At 39.5% G+C, this 24,349-nt stretch overlaps 1 protein-coding gene across 1 annotated transcript; it reads left to right on the top strand.

Moving 5' to 3' along the window:
• Window positions 1-305: 305 nt before the first annotated feature.
• Window positions 306-24,130, top strand: LOC147139812 (leucine-rich repeat-containing protein 1-like). Its single transcript, XM_086045394.1, has 14 exons — window positions 306-902; window positions 11,970-12,087; window positions 12,531-12,609; window positions 12,945-13,034; window positions 15,527-15,583; window positions 15,717-15,780; window positions 16,264-16,338; window positions 16,908-17,052; window positions 17,129-17,247; window positions 17,569-17,652; window positions 19,349-19,464; window positions 19,824-19,996; window positions 21,864-22,003; window positions 22,848-24,130. The coding sequence occupies exons 1-14, from the start codon at window positions 744-746 to the stop codon at window positions 23,004-23,006; spliced, it is 1,578 nt and encodes a 525-aa protein (XP_085901520.1). The 5' UTR covers window positions 306-743; the 3' UTR covers window positions 23,007-24,130.
• Window positions 24,131-24,349: the final 219 nt, after the last annotated feature.

Raw genomic sequence — 24,349 nt, 5'->3', positions numbered from 1 at the left:
GTTTTGCTCTCGTAAATGCTAATACTATAGTCATATGTCCGTATGTCGTGTTTTATGTTTTAATCGACCTGTCGTCACTCTGTCCAACTTGGGATGAACTTGCACTGTACTCTGTTGAAAATTGACTTAAATAAGAATTATTTATGCATTGTGCACCATTTTATTTTGCAATTTGTTTGAGGGGTGGGGGTTAGGTTGTCCGGGGATGTCCCGTGCACAGCAGGATGCCCCCGCCAGCCGTGGGCCCACACCGTCCCAACATGGCGGCCTAGGGAGGAGGAGGGGAGGAGCCGCCAGAAGCGATGACGTCGGATTGGAATGAGGGAGTGAGTGTTCCGGGTCAGAATCTGGACGCGAGAGGAAATTAACTCCGGGAACTAAGCGAAGACACGGCAATGGTTCTGTTTTCCCCCCGCCTCACGGAGATGTAGCCCGGCTTCCATGCGGTAAAAGCGGCGGTGTTTCCCAACGGCGGCTGAACGGTGTTAGGTGGGTGCCTTCAAACTAAGCAGTGTCGACGGACGGACGGTCGGTCAGAGTGATTCCCATGTCGGTCTCCACTTAACAAACGCCACCTTGGACTTGTTTACGGCAAGTGTTTCGCTGCGAACCACCTGTTAGCTTCTTTTTGCCGGTACTCTTTGAAACCCGGGACTGTCCCTTTCGCGGCAATCTGTTGCATTCCCCGAAACTCGTCTGCAGTTTCTCGCCCTGGTACGACATTCAGCCGCACCACCCCCGTGATGTTTCACTGTATCCCCCTGTGGCGGTGCAACCGTCATGTGGAGATGATCGATAGACGCCACTGCTCGCTACCCTTTGTGCCAGATGAGATTTACCGCTACGGACGCAGTTTGGAGGAACTCTTGCTGGACGCCAACCAACTTCGAGACTTGCCCAAGGTAAGCGAGCGACGAGCAGCTTCCGCACACCTTTCCCCACTCACACGCACAAAAGGCCGCCTCGGTTCATTGCTAAAAGTTGAACGTCGAGGTGACACGGAACAGCAGGCTGCTGAGCTGATCCATCCATCCCGTGAGAATGCACTGGGACCCGGTGACAATCATTACGCAAGATCAGCAAGGCAGGCAAACCCGTGGAGGTGGAAATTTCCCGCACACAACTTCACTCCACTGGTTAACTACAGTGTACTGCCGGCTAACGCATTCGTGTGTCCTTCAAAAGCAAACAATGACTGTTTTGGTCGCAGCTGTCAGACAGAAGCCTGACTCGATGTTTGTCCCATTCAGTGCAACAGTCAATTATTTTAAAAAGGTCATTAGAACCCTAATTAACCAAGTCAGTCGAGTGTGTTTTGCTAGATCAATTATGTTGTTGTGTTTTTTTTTTTAGCTGTCAACACAGCATGGTCTTTGTAGTGAAGAAGCAAGCACCAATGTATCATAAATTATCCTGTTGTATGTAGTCATAACATTTATGGCGTTCCTCACTGTTGTAAATGCCTTTTTATTGATTCTTTCTTCAGTATAATATTCGTGCTAATATGACATGGTAGGAACGTCTCCAGGAAGTACACTGTAGGCCTACAGCTTGCGGTACAATCAGGAAGAGATGGCATACAAAGTGGGTCTTGGTAATAAAACTATGATATCCTATCCTTTGGCTGTCCCCCCCCCCACTAGGAAACAGAGGAAAATTCCTGTCAGATTTCCACAGAATTTGAGATTAGCTCAGCAAGCTGACCTCTCCTTCAATGCTCTGTGTGAAAGCCAAATACTGCATGTGACCCTGATTGACAAGCTTGTGTGATAAAACAGAGGCTCAAGTAGCTAAATAGAAGGCAAGATAAACTGTAGACACCTGAAGTGAGGTCCATCATTTTGGCCCCATTTGACCTCAGTCCTGTGGATTAATTTGGCTACTTAAAGGATTTGCAACGTTAGTCCCTATTGAACATTTAGTGTTGTTATATGCAATCCAAGATTCCGAACTGGTTTCTGTGTCTGACAACGTGTTTGGTTTTGTTAATTTCCATTAGAATCTCAGTTTTGGCCACCAAACCAGTTCTGCTGTACCGCTGACCCTGTCAAGTGTAAACAGGGGGAAGGCCACTTGGAACTGTTTTCAATTTATGTGTTCACTTATACATTATTTTTTTAATTGCCTCACTCTAGTGGTAGGCCTTAAATAATAGCAAATGCAGTAGTTGTGCTCAGGGTATATCAACGAATTATGCTGTGAACAAGTATTCAAATCATTCGTAATGTCCATCCATCCATTTTCTATAGCGCTTGTCCTCATTAAGATCGTGGGTAAGGTGGAGCCTATGCGTGCTGACTTTTGGGCAAGAGGCAAGGTACATACTGCACTGGTCGCAAGCCAATCACAGTGATTTGTGATGTGTTGGGAGCCAAAAAAAAAAGCTCCAGTCATTCAGTGAACTCTAAGTCCAAGATCACCTGGGTTATATGTTCAAGGCAATAGATGATATGCTGTTAAACCTGCCCTCCCCCAAAAGTAAACATTTGCTTGTCTACTGTGGCAAATGGCGTGATAGCTGTGATTATTGCAAGTCATGTGACATGCATTGTTTAAAAATTCTTATTTGTGTCTACCTTTCGTTGTGTACTTTAAAATCACGGGTTCATTTTCAAGTGCTTTCACATCCATACAAAATTAATTGATTGATTTGGGTAAAATTAACAATTTATGAACTGAGTTTTATTTCTGGTCCTTATTTTTTAATTGAGTGGGAGAATTTGTCTGAATGTGCTAAACTCTAGTTTTGATGCCACTGTTGTGCTGAGCAGAATGATTTTCCCCAGAAGAGTTGCCATAGAAGCGGTCTGAGTGGATGTACTGTTACTCCACTTTCATAGTAGTGGTCAAACTAATAAAGACTCAACGGCACCTATGCCCTCTTCCAGCAAAGTCGTTCACTCCATTTTTTTTAATTAATTGCTTTAAGACATGATCACTCTACAATAAATTCCACCCAATTGTCACAGTTTGTAATGATGAATGAATTGAATTCATAATTAAATACCCATCAGGTAGCCACGACAAAACATGACATCACTCTCTTCTCTTATTGAGAATGTTAGGTGTATAGACACACGCTGTAATCCACCAGCAATTATGCAAGTGCAGCAAGTTAACTTCTTGAGAGGCCTAATTTTCACACGATGAAAAAACGACACACTGATATTCGATGACATGTTCGTTAAGTCAAACGATCTCATCACATTGTAGACTACACCATCACAACACTATTTAAAATAGGATGTGTTCATTTCTGTTCATTGGATGGGCGTCTGATTGCTTTCTCACCAGAACTGCAGAACCAGAGTTTGCATGGTACCATAACAAGAAGGGCACCTGTTGTAGGTTGACTGCTACGGTATATATGTGCAGCTTATAAAAGAACTAGTTAAGCTCTCAAACTAATTTTAATTTTACATACATTTCAGAATCCATCTTTACATCTTGACAATCTCAAATGACTCATCACAACAAACAAACTAAAGTGGGAATTATTCAGGAATAGGTTGCAGTTGCCCCCCTACATTGTAAACGTACACATAAAAATACCTGGGTGGTTCTCAGAAAGTATGGTCCAGGAGTGTGACATGACAGCCCAAAAATGAACTTGTTCAAAACCAAGTAAAAATGATGTACCGTATTTTCCGGACTATAAATCGCGTTGTTTTCATAGGTTTTTCATAGGGTGCGATTTATACTCTGGAGCGACTTACGTCTGAAATTCTTAACACATTAAGAATTTAAACGGTTAAAATCTAAAATTTTGTTAAATAAGTAATTAAAATAGTATGATAAAAAGACAATTTGACTGTCTATCAATCCATCTATACAAAATAGTGTACTGTTCCTTTAAATGCACCGTGGTTGGCTGTGGTATTGCATCATCAGCCAGCCACACACACACAAACGCACAGAGCGGAGGAGACGAACAAAGAGATGATTACGACCGAATACAAAAATACTTTTGGAGACTTGGAAACATTCTACCTGGTCGACGATAAATAAAATACTTATTTAATCAATCTACGACCATTTTGGTCATCTTAAAGTTATTTTACCGTAACTTTCTTGTAATCCTACATGTGTGGAGGTTAGCTAAATGTTACCATCATAGCTCGGTGAAAATGATATGTACTAAACGCACAATTTTATTAATTTGATTTATATGGACACATTTGTTAGCGTTACGCGACAGAGGCAACTTGGCTTCCGAGAGAGGTGTGGGGGCGTTGTATAATGTAACGTAAGCATACCGTTCAGCCTGTTGTTGCTTCTATTCAATTTTTTTTTTAAGTTGTTCGTCATTTAAATTTTAAATGACATGTCTGTTCTTGGTGTTGGATTTTATCAAATACGTTTCCTCCCAAAATGCGACTTATACTCCAGTGCGACTTATATATGTTTTTTCTTCTTTACTATGCATTTTATGGCTGTTGCGACTCCGGAGCGACGTATAGTCCGTAAAATACGGTATGCTTTAAAGAGGCCATATCTTGCTATTTTAAGCTTTACTCAGTTAACTATTGGCATATGTATATTACCTTTGGCAGAATGGTGATGTAATTTGTTTTGAAATATGAGTTATTTTGGTGGCTAGTTTTCTAACCCGGAAGTAAGACACCTGGTTAACTAAAACCCCGCCTCTCCCCGTAAGGCTGCTGCACCCCTTTCATGACGTCTAAAAGCTGGTTGCTGCATGCAGCCACCACGAAACAGTAATGAACAGTGGTTATCACTAGGCAGGCAAGTGTCTATTTTCCATTAGTCCCAAACAACCACACACTACTCCACTTGGCTCCGCACCGCACCACACCGCATGGCCTCTGTTGCTTTTAGCATGCCTGATGGCGACACTCTCAGCGTGTTAGATTCTGCCATAACATTTCACATCGCGAGCCTTGGCCACTGAAATACGAATTCCCTTTGCACGGTGTGGCCACGTAGTACAGCACATCAGCGAGACACAGCCACCCGCCGTTAAGACTAAAATACAGTGCATACAGTTCACATATTTTGTGTTTTACATCAACATTGAACCGGGGGAACCATATTTACAATTTCGTATGTACCATGGTTGAAGTAGTGCGACAGTGATTTTGTGAGCGGCACACAAAGCTGGCCACCAGCGCTCATTCACTCACAATGAGAGTTCACTGTCATACATTTGGCCGCCTCTCCGGTCAGCGGCTGCCCAAAGCCACCATACCCGAGGGAGCCACACCTGTTGGGCCGAGGAACCGCCGGCACGCCTCACTTTGTGACGTAAAAAAGTGATGCCCCAGTTGTTTTCTTGGATTGGGCGCAGCTGTTGCTTAGAGAGCAGGAATGCTCTGTTTTATTTATCACGCGTTACCAATTAAACTGCACGGCACGTTTGACACGTTGCTTATTTGGTCGTCGTAGGACAAACATATATTATTTTTAAAGAAATGTTAACACTACATTTTACACTTAACTCATTGCACTTCTGGTTCATCTTAATTAATAAAGTCGATGCGATGGCAGTATATGATACATTCCAGTAGTAGTACGTCGTGGACTCAACATGCAACAACCGTAACAGATTATTTATTTATTTTTTGCTGATGTATTGTCACATTATGGACAGCGCGGGACTCAATTAAACGGTTATGTGTTGCATTGACATTCTGCCAGTTTGTTGGTAACAACGGTTAATTGAAAATGATGCATTTAAGGGTATAAAGGGCTTCTAATTACATGGGTGTGTTGACATGTCACAAAGAGGGAGTGGTCGCGACGGCAAACAACAGCACATAGCTTAGTAAGGTAAGGTTGTTTATTTAAACTATGCAATATATACACAATATTGAAAGAGGTGAAATATGTTGATTGGTTCTAAAGGGAAAAATGTATTGATTGCCGAAGTGGGTCAGTGTTTGAGCATCTGGCTGAGCCGTGCCTCCTGAGAACCACCCACATACAAGTTGGGGCAGTGCATGAAAAAAGCATAAAAGGGTTCCATCATTCCAACCTCTGTTGACTAATATTTTTGCAATATTCACTGTTTTCAAATAGTTTTACAAGATGTAGTTGTTTTTACAGAACTGCATTCTTCTCAGTGCAAAGGTGGCCCAACATTTTACATGAAACCTGGCATCTTTTATCCAGTTTCATCAATATCAGGTGTCAAATATTGAGTAGCAGCGTATTTCAGATGCCATTTAAGTGGTCGTCAGTGCGACCTTCAGTGGTCAAAATTATAAACAACTTTTATTGAAAATTAGAAGTGAATGTGTTCTCTATACCCTTGGGCTGGATTGCACCCCGTGACTGTCTGGTTCTAGATCACGGGCCATATATTTGACACCCTGACATAGACTAGATCACTAACACAGTAGCAAAGTCATAAGTACAAGTAATACAATATATGCATGAAAAGCATTTCTAGGCCGTGATTATAAAACTGGCACAAAATTCTATAACATTTTCATGAGAACCTATTCTACAATTTTCTTGCAGTTGTTTAGTTTATAAACGCAGGCAGCATTAAGACGTCTGTTGCTCAGCTCGTCTGTTTATGCCAGTGTAGGTGAGCATGATTTTTATTAAAAAAATCATTGAGCTGAAAAGCTCAGGCCTGTGGTGCATCACATGAACACAGATAAAGTACATTACCAGTACTTTGTCAAGTGTGAAGTACATATTACTTTTATTGCCTGCGAGGACACTGTTGGTAGGTGTATTGTCATTGAGACAGCTTTCACACGTACATCAATGTGACGATAAAGTGATGTGTCAGTCCAGTTCAGCAGTATTCTATGCATGTTTAGTGTAATGATGGGTTTCTTAGTAGCATGCACATGAAGAGAAGCAGTTAATCATGCTTGCTGGCATGTCACTAATGTCATCAATTCTTGCTGAGTGAACTCAAGAAACATAACTGGATGAACCCTCGTATTAGCTCACTATCCTCTTCAATGCTTGTTGTCGGGAATTTGCCTCTGAGGTGGATAACTGGACATGGCTTGGCACTCACTTTTCACCCAGAGAAGTTGTAGTATTCCTCCGATGAAAAATGTACAACCGCATTTAAAACCTTAAGTGCTGCACTGACATGTGTTTTTATTGAGGGTTTGGGGGGATATTTGTATTGTCAAACCTTTACAAGCAAATGTTTAAATATAGAAAATTAAGCCAAATACCAAAGTGAGATACTCCGTAATACCTTATTCATTAAATAGAGGCTGTGTAATTAGTAACATTTTCAATTAGGGATAGACCGATTATCAGCACCAATACTCAAACTTTTGGTGGCCGATAAGCTTGATCAATTTAAAACTCTTAACTTCAGCAAACCATTCATTTAAATTTCAGTTAACTTTATAATGCTGCTGACCCTGGGAACTCGCTGCACCTTTTGGTTTTGTTTGAAGTTAAAATAAAGATAAGTGAAAGTTGAACATTTCAGTTATTTTGAAATGTTGTTTACGTTATTCACTGTAGAAAACCATAGCTCTTTACTTGTTTAATTTTCATTTTACTTTTTAAGACATGCCGATGAGCTGACAAAACTAGTGCAAAGATTGTCTGTTGTCAAAATTTGTCACCCCCCCCCAAAAAGTAAATAAATAAATAAATAAAACACTTCAACATAATAATCGATATCAGCTCTGAAAAAAGGGTTGGATATTGCATGTTTGTGTTTTGCAATGTACAGTATATCATCAGATATCATCACATCAGACTGGTTTGCAAATAACTAAGTAATATCTATCAAATCAAACAGATTAAATTCATTTAAAATTTTATTTATAAAGTCCTCTTTGCTTTTCTGAAATTGAGTGTCTTTTGGTTGCTTTGAATGCTTTCATTTTAAGCTGTTGCAGTGAAACAACTCACATTTGCATGAGTACATATTTCTGCATAATAGAGGGGAATTCCTCCCGGGAAGGTTTGGCCACTTGGCATCCATCTTGGCAACGCTGCAGAACGTTATTTTGAACCAACTTCCTACCTACATGATTATAGGGGGAAGCATAACAGCATTTCGTCAGCCATGTCATGTGGAAGAGGCACAAAAAGTCATGTTGTGGAGCCACAAGAGCAAAGTTCCACCACACTAAGAGTCATTGGTCCAACACATTATTAGGATTTGATCTATTTGAGTCAGAGTTTATCTTTGTTTTGGGATCGGGATTTTTTTTAACGTTTTGCCACATTTTAGGCTTCAAACATAAAGATATAACATTGGATTAATTTGGACTCATGCACAAGCCGGAGTGTGTCCCTTGGCATTTTTAGCCACGGATGAAAGATATCAGCAGGTGAAAAACAGTGTAACGCTATATGTCCACAATAGTGGACACAATTACTACATATCTGCATGTTTTAAGCAGTTGTCTTCAACACAAGAATAATGTATTTAGACAGAGATCTCTGAATTCACTTTAGAGGGTGTGAAAGGTTGTTGCCGTGATTTATACTGGAATACAGCATGCCAATGAGGCGTACGTCACTTGAAGTCGTATCCATGTGTATGGCTTATGGGGAGTGCTCTCGTCACTCGTGCATAGACAATCATGATGGCAGATTACCAGGAAATAACAAGCAGTAATTCAATTGCTGCACTCCACTCCAGCGTCTAATTTACTTGAATAACCATTTATCTCGAAACTACATTTCAAGTCGCTTTCATATGCTGACCATTTTTTGAGTAACCTCATTCATGTGCCGTGCAACCATCTGTTGCTTGTTTCTTCTGCTCAAATCCAAACAGACGGTGCTGAAGGTGAAACCAACATTTTAATCATTGACTTAGGATCTCAACTCAACTCAATTGTATTTATAAAGCACTTTAAGACAACCACCGCTGTATACAAAGTGCTGTACACGGAGCAAAAGTAAGTCATACAACAACAAACAAATTAATAAGTAAGACAGTAAAAAGCACACAAACAGTAAACCAAAACCAAGTCTCATGCTGAGTCAAAAACAAAAGAATAAAAAGTGAGTTTTAAGACTCACCCTGTTGGGTTTTTTGTGTTGCACGTGAGTTGTTTTTTTTTTTTTCCTTTTCGAGGGGCGTGGAGCCAATTGATTAACAGGAAGAACAGGTTTGAATTTGCAAACATGCGCTTTTCGTCAGTGTCATTGTCAAGCAGATTAGAGCGCCTCTATAAAAATTCTCTTTTGAGATGCGTGTTTTGATGACAAGTGTATCAGTTTACTATTGTTTGCTTGTGATTGTTGTCCGTCACAAGTTGAATGTCTGACAATGCTACAAAAGCAACACTTGCTAAATCAGTTAGCGTGCAAGTCTGCAGCAAAGAGGGCATCCTTGATGGTATTGCCCATTTGAGATTTTCAGCTTTGGTTGCCGAAAATGTGATTTTATTATCTTTTTTTTTTACGTTGCAGTTTCTCTGTGTGTTTGCTTGCACCGATGAAGGATAAAGTGTTGTTGTAACTGATATATTGTACTGTGTATGTGCAGCAGGTTTAAGGTGGAGTCTCAGTCCAGGCTTCGGCACTCTTGGTGTTTTTCATCATACACTTTAGGACAACACACCGTTAAATTGTGTTCTGTGTCTGGCCTACAAATTATAGTTAACAACCGTGTCTTATTTGAAACTACTTATTATACAGTAATCAGAATGAAGCATCTGTTCTGTCTGGAAAGCATATTTCTTTTAAAAAAACATCTCTTTTCTTCACTCATCATTGTAGTGTCACAAGTTCATCGCAGCATTACAAAAAATAATTGGGCACTTCTATGCAAATACACATTTCAAGTGCATAAAGTAGCTCTGCGGCAATGATGAACCAATATCTTTTTGTCTGAATAAAGCCACAGGTAGTGTTTATTATTGTCTGATTTGAAATTGCAGCAGCCAGCTGGAAAAGTGCTGGTGGAACTGGTCATTTTGGCCACAGATCATCTTAACGTGTTATGTTAAAAGTTTTGCATTACCGAAGCAAAATGGAATTCAGACGTGACTATTTATATTTAATGCACATGTTTTTCTTTCTTTGTTTAAAGAGAAGATAGCATTGGTTCGTTGGGAGTTGAAGCCTCTGGCATTTAGCAGTTGAACTGTAATATTTTAAAAACGTCACAGCGATTTAACTGAGAAAAGGAACCTCTTCTGATGATTGGAGTGATCTGCATTTGGTATGCCACCCATCAAAAGATATTTCATTCATTTCTCTTGGACAGAAAAATATAGGTGAAAATGTGTGTGTTTTGGTTATTGACTGCCAATCAGCACAATGTTCAACAAACTTATACAAGTTACCAGAGGTGGCCGTTCCGTCAGACTGACATCCGTCAGCAGCGCCTTTTCGTTCTGTGCCACTACCTTGCGCGGCTGCTGTCGCTGTTGATTCATGACAAAATCTCTCCTTGAGTAAGGAGCAATAATAATAAGACCAAATTGTTTTGTTTGTCAGAAACAGTCACGCAGGCGAGACTGCTGTTTCTTGTGAGCCGTATCAAGTATGTGCATGTATAAAACTACACTTGCCTGCCAGTTGGCTTGCTCTCAGTGCAAGTTGATTCTAGCTCTTAATTAGTTTCAGTCCTCCTGATGCATACTGTATATTTTGGAAAGAAGAATACATTGCACAACCCACAGAAATAGGTTTATGTTTATTTTGATTTCATCAGTGCGGCCATTATGGATGAATGGTGGATTGATACATGGAAGTTTTGCAGAAGCTTGCATTAAAAGTAGGAATTTGAATAATTTTCGTCACTCAGACTTTTTCTTTCCTTTTCAATTTAACCCTTTTCAGAGATTGCCACATCAAAGCATCCTTGTCCATTGCCCTCTGTATCCTCTGTTCTAACTCTAGCTACCTGCAAATCTTCTCTCACCACATCAGTAATAAATCTCCTCATCGGTCTTCCGAAAAGTTGTAAACATTATTGCAAATCAACAAAATGACCTTGCTGATGCACAGCCTTTAATTTATTCACCACGTGTCCATACTGCTTATATTGCTCAGGGTCATGAGGAGCTGGGTCAGGCCCCACACAAACAAACAACACCCTAGACTGGTCGGCAGTCAATCACAGGGTACATACTATAGCATAACTGTCAAGTTGTACATGTTCGGCGTAATTTTTACAGGTGGAAACACCTTTTCATACATGTACGCCGTACATCTCAAATCTGTACGGCCAAACTTGGTTGCTACCGCCACTCTAGGCCGATCCGCCTCTAAATTTAAACCCCCTTTGCTGAGCGATAAATACTTTAAGATTATATACAGAAATGTACGGGCAAATTACAACTTTTTTTAAATTCAGCACAGCCTGGGGTTGACGGGTATGCTATAGAGACAGATGGTGTTTGAAAGGGGGAGAACCTCTGTTCGGTGAGTCGGAAAGCAGACCAAGCTGTAGCATGAGAGCTATTACTTGAATTGATGTGGATACACTTTCCGAGTGATGTGAGGGTGTCAAATTGAATTTCTGAACGCACCCTAGGGGAATGGGGGTTTGAGTGCCAGTCAGAGCTCTAATTTTGATATTTACAGCACGTCGCACCTGAGAATAAGTGTCAGGACCAGCCAAAAAAGGAAAAGAAGTGTGACTTGTAGTTCGAAAAATATGCTTATTCACTCATCCTATTCTTGAACCACAACATGCAAAAGAGCCTGTTATTCACATACACACTGCGCAATGCGCTTGTGTGACCTTCTCACTCCATCCCGTCCCCCCCCGTTGTCTCACGACCATCCTGTATGGCCAAAAATGGGGCTACCGTGGTACCGTATGTACATCAGCCAAAATGCAACAGACTGCAAGTTTTTTCCCCTCAAATTTCATGTCTTTATTCTCATAATGTGAAAAAAAATCTTGTAATATTCAATCTTCATTTTTAGTATATTTCAACCTCATTCTCGTATTTATGACTCAATTCAGTATGGCCCATATACATGGTTTGACTTAAAAGTATGTTTTTCTTTTTTTCCTTTTTTTTTTTTTTTAAACCTGACAGCCATTTTTCCAGCTGGTGAAGCTAAGAAAACTCAGCCTGAGTGACAATGAGATCCAGAGAATTTCTCCAGAAATAGCCAACTTCATGCAACTGGTCGAGCTGGATGTCTCGCGAAATGGTAAGTAGTGCTACTAATGGCAGTTTTGATTATGTGATGGCACGGCATTATTAGCCACAGCAGGAACATGTTTGAACACCTTTTTGAAACTGAATGCTACTGCTTGGTCTCTGATTAGTGTGAAGGGCTATCAGTTTGATACACACTTCTGGAAAAAAAAAATACAATTCATTGTGAAGGTTTTTTCAGGGGAATCCTCTTCTCATCCTCGTTGCGCCTTCTAGTTTGTCTCCTGGAACACCGTGGTTTGGTCATGGGCTACAGTAGTGACCTTTGAACGATACTATTTATTTATTTGTCATTAACAAATTTACACCAATGCAAGTGTGATTTAAAAATGAATTAGATGCATATTGCGGGTTAGCTAATAAGAACCGCCCTGCTATTATATAATATCATAATTATGGTGGTTGCCTTACATGGTTTGATCTTCTTGTGTGCAGATATTATGGAAATCCCAGAGACCATTTCACATTGCAAAGCCCTCCAAGTGGCAGATTTCAGTGGGAATCCATTAACAAGGTAATGTTTCAGTTATTTGCAGAAATGGGAAATGAAAAACACATTATATTGCTGTTGCTGTGGGTGGGATAAAGCGTGACCACAGCAATCATTTTAACTGTTGTTAGATTTGCTGTAATAAAGATAATGACAAAGCCTGACAAGTGCTAATGGTTTGGAAGAAATTGTAAGCAAGCAGATTTAGAGAGAGAGAACATATGTAAATAATTGCCCATTAGGAGACCAGAGCGAATGGGTTTTCACGAGTTAGCACTGTGCTTTATGTACTAGACTAGGCACATGTACAAGAATAATGCAGAGTACGTAGTATTTTGCATCTTTCTGTGTTTTTCCAGGCTACCTGAAAGCTTTCCAGAGCTCCGGAATCTAACATGCCTTTCCATTAATGACATCTCATTGCAAGTCCTACCAGATAACATCGGAAAGTAAGTCACTGCACCAATGTGTCATACTTGCTTTGACATAATGAGCACAATTCTGAAGCAAGAGCAAGAAAATGCATTTTTAATTTCCTTTCTTTGTTTTTTGAGCTTTCCCTACTTTTTGTATTTTGTATGCTTAGCCATTTTAATACACACTATAGTTCTTGCTTTCAAGTAAACATGTAAAATTGCTTGTTCAAGTATTTTACCACATTCTTCTGAACTTGTTTTGAAATTATTCAAATTTCATATGAATCTAATTTCAATCTAATTTTTGCGGGTATAACCTTTCCTTCATTGTTTTTTCTCTTAAAAGCAAAAGCTTGTCAGATGTCACGTTGTTGTCATGTTGTGAAAAGACCTGTCTGCGAACATTCTTGCTCCTATCAAGTTATAATTGGATTTAATAACACAGCTATGCACTTGTGGGTCAAATTGCCACAAGGGATATTTTAATGAAAATGTGGACTTCTAAGTGAAATTGAGTTTCAGCTCTTACAGGGTTGATGTAGTGAGAAAGTTGGAGTACTTTCAAGGGGACAAATGTCATTAATATCCTGGTTTTCTCTTCCAGCCGCCCTCATTCACCCCCCTTGTACCTACCTACCTGTATGTATGTATGTATGTATGTATGTATGTATGTATGTATGTATGTATGTATGTATGTATGTATGTATGTATGTATGTATGTGTATATGTATGTATATGTATATGTATATATATATGTATATATATATATGTATATGTATATATATATGTATATGTATATGTATATATGTATATGTGTATATATATATGTGTGTATATATATATATATATATGTGTATATATATATATATATATGTACTGTATATGTATATGTGTATTTTTTGTGTTTTTTCCATCTAATGACTTTTCTTGGACATGAGCTTGTGCAGCGATTACAGCCATGAAATGTTGCACATTGAGGTCAAATGATCTCCCTGCACCTTGTTCCTCTTGGTACGGCTTATGTGCCCATATGCCCCATATCTCGTCCCTTGTGTAACACTCTTGAGTCGAGTGCTGCTCATCGTCAAGAGGCGAGGCTAAAGAAAACAGTTACGGAACAACCTTTTTTGGATTCTCCGAAGAGAATAAGATGAATGTGTCTGCAAAACAGATGCAACTACGACAGACTCTTAGTCCTGTGGAGGGTGTCTGAGGTCATGACCATAAAATAAGCTGATTTTTAACCAGAGAATTTGCTGTCAGAGCAGGCAGTTTTTTGCAAATCACAAAGTTTTGGTATTTAGAGAGGTATAGTGAAAATGCATGAAAGGTAATTTGATATTCTATCAAAATTCTTGGGAAAAAAATATTCCTTAAATGTCGTACAAAACCAAAACATGCTGCTGAAGCAATGTGAAGTCCTGACATAGTATCATCTCCAAACGTTATCTTCTAGCGCTACTACTAGCTGGCCGCCAACAGTTGAGCAACTACTGACGCTTAGCAAAGGGAAAAGTTAATGTTATGTGATGAACATCTATAAAGCGACTTTTACTATCCCTTCCTCATTTGTCATTAAAGTTAAACAGGTTGTTAAAAACTGTTCTTTTTTCTTACTGCAAATTATATTGATACCATAACATTCAAAGTTGAAAGTTTACAATAAAACCCAGAAATTTAAACTATGTGTTATGTTATGCACATGATGAAGAATGTGACGCTGAAGAGGCATGAAGTCCAGACAATGAGGTTGAGGCAGTTGTTTGTGACCTGCTAAAGTGTTTTATTCATTTCATTTTTTTTATAGTATTTACCTTTTACTTTTACACTTGTGAAAGTGAGTGTTAATATAATGACCATTACTGCATTTACACCCTTCTCATTTGTAAATAAAGCAACAAGAAACCCTCCCGCAAGCATGGGTATAACATGCAAACTCCACACAGCAAATAAGTTGGCAGCTTTCGTCATTTAGTGTATTGTTTGTAGCTATACGCGTTTTATTGGGAGGCATTGAGTTAAAAACAACTCTTATACAGTTATTAGAGCAGTCATTTTCCATGTGCTCAATCCAGGACCTCAAGTCAAATGACCACTCACTCTCATAAAAGTACTTTCAAAACACTTGCTTGGAATCTCTCTGGAAAGCAGCACGAAGATGAACTTTGTGCGCTGCGGGTGAAAGCTTGCTGTCATAAAAGTGCCCATTAATAGGGTACAAGACGTACATAAACGCCACTCAAAGATAAACACAGGACTGTACTTCGCTCTTTTGATGGCCCACGAGACATTTAGCTTTTCGTTTAAGCGATTTGCTGGGTTAGGCTGCTGCTGTTTGCGATAAGACGGGACCAGCCTCCGTAATGTTTCCTGTTCCTTACATCAAGATGGCAAAGAGGTCTTTTAATGGCTGTTTGCGGCTTGACTTAAATTCGTCCCCTCTCTTTGTTTTAAAAGCACTCTGATTGTTTATGTGTGCTGTGGAAATTGAAAGGTGTTACATAAACATTGCCTTGTCATTGCAGCCTCACCAATTTGGTATCACTAGAACTCAGAGAAAATCTGTTGACATTCCTCCCAGAGTGAGTATTCAAACCATTTGCTTGCTTTGTTACACATACAGTTCTTATGTACTGATGTTAATATTTTGGCATATTTGTTGAAAGACTTCAACCTGCTAACTTTCTCTCTCATGTGTTCTCTGCATATCCACAGTTCACTGTCCTTGCTTCACAGGCTGGAAGAACTCGACTTAGGAAATAATGAATTATATAGTTTGGTAAGTTTCTTTGTGGATTCTGGGAAATCTGTATTATGTGACGCGTAGCATTTCTCCATTTCCTTGCTGTCATCACATCAGAGTAGATTAGAATTCCTCAAGAACAGCTTCCCCCGGTCTTATCAGGCAGATGGGAGGGGACCCATCTGCTTCCAGCTTGGGTTTTAGGGTGTAATCTTATGTGAGCGCTCAAAATCGTCTGAGTGATTTACTGGCACAAGAGCCAAAGCCAGGCTGCAGTGACGTGGCTGTTGTGTTGCGTTTTTTTTTGTTTTTTTTTTTGTGCTCTGAACTCCACGGACAACTCCTTACATTGTCCAAAATGCATTAGCAGAAACATTGCTTGAATATTTTTGAAGAGTTCATCAAATACGTTTTCCAATATGATGATTCCAAAAAACACTGTTGTATTTGCTTGGATTTTGTTGTCAATTTCGCCTTTTTCTTGCTCATTCCATTGTGACATTCTTTCCCCCCACACAGCCAGACACAATAGGCTGTCTTGTCAGTTTAAAGGATTTGTGGCTAGATGGAAACCAGTTGGCTGAAATACCTGCGGTAAGATCATCATGCAATTTAAGTCCTCTTCTTGACATTTTCACCTCTCATGTCGCTTTTCCATTCACATTTTTAAAAGCTAAACTTTATTTGAAGTGGCTTAAATCTGGGTTACAGAACTTGTGTCACGCTCGACAGTAGTTTAGGTGTGATTTTTAACATGAATGCAGTGGACCCCCCTCAGTACCTGAATATTTTAGTTGCTGTGCAACTCAGAATTTGATTTCATGTAAAATGTCAAGTGTTTTCTTTGTATTGTGAAACAATGTTTGGAGTAATAAAAAAAAAAGCATTTGTATGACAATTACAACAACGCTAAAACATATTAATTTTTACAATGGGAGCGCATCATTTATACCATAAAGTTATTGTTTTATTTGTTCATGTGTTGAGGGTAAAATTAATCAGGTCAATAGCCGCTTGCTTGAATGGATTGTGTTTGACTTCTATGGCTCCCCTGTCACTGCTACACTCAAGTAGATTTGCGAACGTTAATGCTACGAGCGGCCATCTCGGGAGAGCCACTTTTAATCTTAAATGTATTTGCATTTTTTCAAATGAAACCTCAGGAGATGGGCAGCATGAAGAGCCTATTGTGTTTGGATGTGTCTGAAAACAAACTGGAGCGACTTCCAATGGAAGTGGGAGGCCTGTTGGCACTCACTGACCTGCTGGTGTCGCAGAACCTCATTGACGCGCTACCAGAGAGCATTGGTAAAGTTCTCCTGTGTCCACAACGGTGCACTTCTCTACGTTGTGACACTTACTCACTTTTGGTCTTTTCCCACAGGAAAACTACGCAATCTGTCCATTCTGAAAGCCGATCAGAACAGACTGTCGTACCTTCCAGAGAGCATTGGCAACTGTGAAAGTCTTACTGAACTTGTGCTCACAGAGAATCAGATACAGGTTAGTTTGGAACTCACTACTCTTATTTGTTTAAGTGTAATAAAAACACAGTTTGTGCTTGCAGCTTTTAGAAAGGCTTATAATGCTTGAGCTTTCATTGAGATGTCTATCTTGCCTAGCTCTTCTCTAATGTTTGTCTTTATTTGTTGCTGAATGAGTAGCGTGAGAGGTCAACATCTCGTCTACTAAACTGTTAGGCAATAATGCACTTGATTCACTTATCAAAAAGAAACAATCTGTAAATGCTTCAAGATGTGAAGATGCACCCCAGGATGTAGTTGGGTTGTAAACATGTAATTGTAATTTTTTCCGTTCCTGCAGATTTTACCAAGAAGCATAGGGAAATTGAAGCGGCTTTCCAACTTCAACTGTGACCGAAACCTGCTGACGTCATTGCCCAAAGAGGTTTGTCTTCGAATGTAAAGTATCTATGCATCATCCTATCTACTTTAGATTTACAGTAAGTGCTGAAGGCCAGACATTCATCACACACACTTTATTGTTTTAGGCAGGTAAATGTCTTCTTTAAAACCCATTGCTGCATTCGATTATGTATGTCACACATACGACTCACAAATCTACCACCAGGATAAAGTAGGTCAACTGATATCATACTTATGAACTTTTTTTTGTTTCTTGTGGGGTTTTTTTCACCGCCCCATTTTTCAACGAAAAAGTATATTGAATGTTTATCAGCACTTTTTTGAAGAATTGTTTGGGTTTATGAATGTTTTTCTACTTGTTTAGCACAATACGTTTCGATGGCCGCAATTATATGCGGATTTTCACTATTCGTCCATTGTTTACGATTTTTAATTTAATCAGAAAGATTTGCTTTAATTGTCAGAAATAATATTGCATTTTTGTTATGTTAGATGTGACATTTCCCATCGGAACAATTTATCCTTAATATATTACACATTTCCACATTAATTATACATTCGTCTCATAACTTGTTTTCACTCTATATATTTTTTTAAATTGCAAAAATCTTACTTTAATCTTGAAACATTCCATATTTATTTCTCATATATTAGTTTTTTCTTGTAAAAATCTGACTTTCTTCTCATAACTTGACAAGTATTTATCCCTTACAAAATTAAGAAATTATTAATCTAGTTATGAAACCCTTTTAAAATATGACTTTATTCTTGAAACAAGTTTTCTTTTCCCCATAAAAGTACAACCTAATTCTAGCAACACTATGATTCATGCTCAGAATTCCAAGACGTTTGTTACTTTGCACACTTGATTCGCTGTGGCGACCCCTGAGGGGAAAAGCCGAAAGGATAACAACGATTTGACAACAATTTGACCTCAACTTGTTGAGCTCCTTCTGACCGTCTCGATTGGGTCTGCATGTGACGTTCTTTTCCAACAGCGTTTGTTTAAGTGGAGGCTGGTCAAATGCAAAACGATGTAAGGGGCTCCTCTGGACGCCGTACAATGGTCTTGTGTCTTAATGATACGGCGCTTGGAGAAACATAATGGCACACTTGGCCTCTACAATGATGTCACTGTCATTGTTTTCTCAAAGAGGCCATTGCATGACCTCAACGCTCACATTGTAACCGTGTTGCACAGCATTGATGTGCGCTTAGCCGAGCTACTTGACCATTGCTCTACATTTATAGATTCCATCGATTGTTGATTAATTTTTCCCTCCCAGGCTCTCAACTAAACGAGGCAGTTTGGCAACGTGAGCTCTTTGCCACAATGTTTACATTAGACACAAATCTAAATTGTTGAAGCATTTTACTCGCATTTAACCTTTTAACACGATGCGCTGCGTTTGAGCAGATTAATAGATTACTTGTCAGATTAGATGGCTCATCAAGTGCGAGCCTAATTGTTCCTAATTTTAGGGCGCGCTGCTACATTACATCAACTTTAACTGGACTAGAGTGGCATTGATATTTCTGGGACAAAGTGTCCAAATGCCCCCAACAGATTTTCACCCTTGTTTCTTAGTAGGATAAAAAGGAGCCTATTCTCACTGTACTAACAGATACAAGTCCCCCGCATTTACACACCCTTACACTTTGTTGATTTGCTTCCCAGGATGCTGGTTTCATTGAATCCCGTCGTTTTTGTTCTCCAGATCGGAGGCTGCAGTGGCCTGAATGTCTTCTGTGTGCGGGAGAACCGACTGACGAGGATACCTTCGGAGCTATCGCAAGCAACGGAGCTACACGTGCTTGACGTTTCTGGAAATAGGTCTGTGCTTTCATTTGTAAGGTAGTGGAGGATGATTAGTGTGTCATTATGTCTGCGTATTTAACCGCGGGTGACAATGCAGTCGAAGGATGACGATAGTACAAAAGTGATCACTTTGCAGGGCCAACACACACTTGACATCTCATACTGTGTATTAGTATGACTCATCGTCAGTGAGGGTTCTATTGGCTCTGGTTCTGTCTTTGTCCAACATTTGAATCAAAGTCTCCTGAAAAAGGTACACTGTGTGCGAAGAATGTTGCCACACAGCTTTAAAGAAAATAGCACGGCAACCTACATGCATGTATGATCAACTCGAAACCTTGGTTTTGCTGAGTTGTGCTGTGTGTCCCCACCAGGCTTGCCCACCTACCCATGTCTCTGACCACGCTTTGCCTCAAGGCTTTATGGCTGTCAGAAAACCAGTCACAGCCCCTCCTCACCTTTCAGACTGACGAGGACCCCGATTCGGGCGAGAAGGTTCTCACCTGTGTGCTGCTGCCCCAACAGCCCTTTGAGTCCGACAACAAAGGTACATACGGTTTTTGCCAAGTTTGTAGGATATGTTTACGGCAGACATTTTGGTGTAAAAGATCCTTGTAAAACTTGCTGCTCATCCTTCAGTCCAGGTGCAAACGATATAGTGCGACCCCTGGTGTTCTTATTGCTTAGTGACATCTTTAGGTTCCGCTATTATTTTATTGAACCACAAACAACATGGTGGGATTGTCAAAGGAAATGTATGAGTCTGTTGTGGCATTTGCGTAATCTTCCTCATCAGTTCTTGCATCGTATCTCGCGGCGTGTTTTGGCGCCAATACCACATGATATATCAACTTTTTTCTCATAACATTTCACATTTTTTATGTTTTCATAACTTTCAAAACTCTCTCATCTCCAAAATGATTACATTTATCCTTGTGATAAAAAAAATCCTGCGATAAACAACTATTCTCATCCGCTTAATCATATTCCTCGAAGTATTACTCCTTTTTTTCTCACATTGCAACATTTTTTTCTTGTAATGTTTTTTTTTCCACAAAACCAATACGATGTTCCCATATTACTCCAAATGAAAACTAAAGTTTGGACTTTATTCCCATGTATTAAAATTGTATTTAATATTTTTCTATTAAATTACCATTTTGTCCGTTTCAAATATTAAAAAAAAAAAGTAATGTTATGAATATATCATTCATTATTAGAATTTTTCAAACAAACCTCAAAAATGACTGCAGTACTTCTTGTATTATAGCTTCTTTACTTGTATATTACTACAACCACTACTTCTTGTGAGACATGACTTATGACCACTCATTACTTCCTTTTTCTGCTCAAATTAGAGCTTGAAATATTTTTGGGTTAAATAAAAAAAGTATTATTATCATATTATTACATTTTTTCACATATCGTGCCTATGCTCTCATATAACTCTTTCTCCTAATGTCACATGTTTTTTTTTATTTTATTTTTTTTAGTTTTTTTTAATCACACACAAAAAATGCAAAGTTGTTTTCCCAACCCAGTCACTGGGTTACTGTGGACCTTTTGGATCCTGTGCTGGGTTAGCTATTTTACCCAATTTGGGTTACTTTTAACCCAGCAGCTTTAAGAGCGCATGATATTGCTACTTTTTTCTTGTAACGTTACTTTCTTTCTTCCTCCGCCAACTCCTTACATGTCCTGTAGGCTTTCCACCCTAGTGACATTTGAGTGATTTTCCTCATCTTCCTCTGTCATGCTGCCATGATCTAAAATGGAGACGCCCACTTCTTGTTCTTCCACTCTCATCCTTCCCGGTAGAATGTGTTCATCATGAGCGTTTCCTGTATAGGATCAGAGCACTTGTAAGAGATCACGGCCTGTGCTGTCCATTGAGGCCTTCCTTGGCGATGTTACGCTGAAATGTGGTAGATTGGACAGCTAAAGAGGCTTACCAAGGACTGGCTTACTTCCATTAAAAGCTCGCCTGCTCAGTATAAAGACGCTCCTCAATGCTGGCACTTTTGCTGCTGGATACAACAGTTTAATGCGTCATTATGCATCGTGGTGGTTTTTGAAGTTTTGAAAGAAATTGTATTCTCCCGAAGAATAAAATGTCACACGGATGATGACGTTTGAGATGAGATTGTAGCAGGCCAATCGAGCGAGGCGGAAACTGGTGGCAGGGGGCAGGGAAGATTGCATTGCTGTACGCTGGTTACTAAGCCGGGATTTGAAACTGTGATCTGGCAGTTTGAGCGTCGGCTCATGAAGAACGACAGCTTTCATCTCATGAGTTTGTGAAAAGTCAACAAATGGATATCGACTTTAATTTGCTCCAGTATTCGCCCACTCGCTCCGGTCTCGGTGTCAGCATTATATCAATTGTGTTGTCTCTTGTCAATAACCGACCGCAGGCTCTGATAATCTCGCCCGCTTCGGAGCCCTGGAGAGCCTGGTGAATGACATGGCAGACGACACGTGGGACAACAAGGCCAGGAACAGGATCAGCGCCATTCACTTCCTGGATGAAGACGAGGAGGAAGACGATGAAAAGGTGAGAAGCTTGAACTCAAGGGCAGGGTGTCGCCAACGTGGGCCGGTAAAAAAACATTTACATTAACGTTCCCCATCATCAAATGTGTGTCCACTCTACCGTCATGCAAACGTACCCCAAAATTTCTCCTGTTATGCGCGATGGATTTAAGAGTATATTTAATATAGTTCTCCATCTCTACTGTAAAAAGCAATATTATGCTAGGGAGTTCCGGATGAATGAATGTAACCCAGTAATCCTCCATTGTTGTTGTAAATGTTGCCGAGCATTCACGGTCACGTGATAACTGGTCATTGGCCATGGTTTCAGTTATTGGAATGAATGGAGTCGGAGCTCTAGCTAGTGCAGGGATTGGACAACTGCGGCCCCTGACTAATTGCCCTGTCAGAAGAATCATTCCCCCCCAAATCTTGGAATGTTACAATTGTTTTTTGAAGAATTTTTTTTTGTCTTAGAAGTCATAACTTCTATTCCCATAATCTTATGCCTTTTGACATTTAATATTGTGACTTTTTATTGCAAATGGCAAATCACAACCTTTTTCTTATATTACATAGGACCCCTATTATTCGTGGCGAATAGGGACTAGCCCATGAATAACGAAAATGTGCATATGTTTGAGGTTCATTATAATTGCATTAAAAAATGTATTTCACCACTCACCACTTTTTTTTTTTTTTCAAATTATTTTTTCATATTGGATTGTGGCTCCAATATATGCAGATGAAAGTGGTTACAGGCAAACTGGCTTTTACGCTGGTCTCTGTGGCTGCGTCAGCCCCACTTATGTCGACCGCAATTGCTGCACATGCATCATTAACACAAGTTTGCATCCTCCTCCCAGGGAACACTGTTGCGCCGTGCCACTCCTCACCCGGGCGAGCTGAAGACAATGAAGAAAGCAGCAGAGAACCTCCGCAACGACCTGAACGCTGCCAAAGGCCTGGATTCCAACAAGAACGAGGTCAATAACGCGGCGGACAATGTGACCACGTCTGTGTGACCTTTACTTTTACCTTTTTGGATTTGTGTTTTTACCTCCCGTGTCTCACCATGTTGTCCTGCACAATCCAGCAACTGTTTTTTTTTTTTTTTTTTTTTTATCCTCTTCTCCTTCCCTTAAACCGACAAACCCCGCTGTGGCCTTCCCGTCCTGTGATTGAACCCTGGAACGCCTGTAAAGCTTCGTTCTCCCTCAGGGCTGCTGTGCCTTCCTGTTTTTAAATCACGTCCACAGCAATAATGCTCGTATAAAAATGATGTTCCTAAATGCCTCTTTTTAAAGACAAAAAGACACTAGGTAGTTGCACTATTATTTTAAATCTCTACAATACAGTCCAAATGTGTTATGTATGTATTCTATATTGATTTTTAAACACTGGGTGAATTTTCTTTTTCCATTCTGGGCATATATAAAAGCAGGAGGTTTTGGATCTACTGATTACGGATTGTTGTATAGTCTCATGTGAATACTTTTATACGTTTTGGCAGCTCCAATGTAAATAGAAATGTATAGCAAATTTATTATTATTTTTTATTTTCTTTGCTTTTTGAACTTGGTACTTTTTTGTTCTTTTAAAATCAAAATGAAATGAACAAAATCTCATTCACTCATGTCTTATTTAGTCCATTCAAATGTCATTGAGTACGATGGCCTTGAAGCCTTTTTTGAGCATCTGTTTGAATGACTGCACATAACTTCAGTTCAACAATGTCGAAATACAATTCACTGCTTTGTAATGTTTCTCAAAATGGATGCCAAAAGACAGCTGGTCCTTTCCCATCTTTTTTCAAGACTACTATTCAGAATAAACAGTGGAGGGTTAATACTCTGTATGTCTGATGTTTGCACCAGAACGAAACAACTATGGCATCCTTTCGAAATGCAATGCAGTTTTGGAAATTCCACCGCAATGCACATGTCAACCTCTCCAATCTCATTTTTTTTTTTATAAGACACATAATATAGTGCATGATTTGTGGACCAGGTTCATAAAGAGTTATTTTATTTGTTTTTAATTATTTCCTGATCAAACTGCACAAACTCGGATCTTAAAGAGATCTTTTTTAACCTTGAGATCTGAATGACTTTTAACCACTGATCAATAAAACGAGTGCAACACTAAACGTCGTGTTTCTAATTACTTTGACTTTTCATCATGCAACACTTAATGGGTTTATTCTCTCTGGTAATATTTCATTGAAAGATTAAGACAAAATAATCCAATTCCAAAGAAATACAGGTTGTTCCAAAAATGTGACATTACTGTATTTTAAAAGCAATTATCTTGAAATGATGTCAAATTTTCTCGGACGCCCTGTACATCAATAAAGCAATCTAGTGTC

Source organism: Filicampus tigris, chromosome 11 (assembly GCF_054856515.1).
Source record: "Filicampus tigris isolate MCC_2025a chromosome 11, RoL_Ftig_1.0, whole genome shotgun sequence".
Classification (NCBI taxonomy): Eukaryota; Metazoa; Chordata; class Actinopteri; order Syngnathiformes; family Syngnathidae; genus Filicampus; species Filicampus tigris.
Note: the sequence above shows the minus strand (reverse complement) of the source record. Positions and strands in the feature narration are given on the sequence as shown.

Bases quoted from the DNA above. Each gene is read 5' to 3' on its own strand.
- LOC147139812 (XM_086045394.1), top strand. From the start codon at position 744: ATGTTTCACTGTATCCCCCTGTGGCGGTGCAACCGTCATGTGGAGATG. The intron at 903-11,969 runs GTAAGCGAGCGA...TAAACCTGACAG, and splicing joins AACTTCGAGACTTGCCCAAG to CCATTTTTCCAGCTGGTGAA. The intron at 15,584-15,716 runs GTGAGTATTCAA...GCATATCCACAG, and splicing joins CTGTTGACATTCCTCCCAGA to TTCACTGTCCTTGCTTCACA.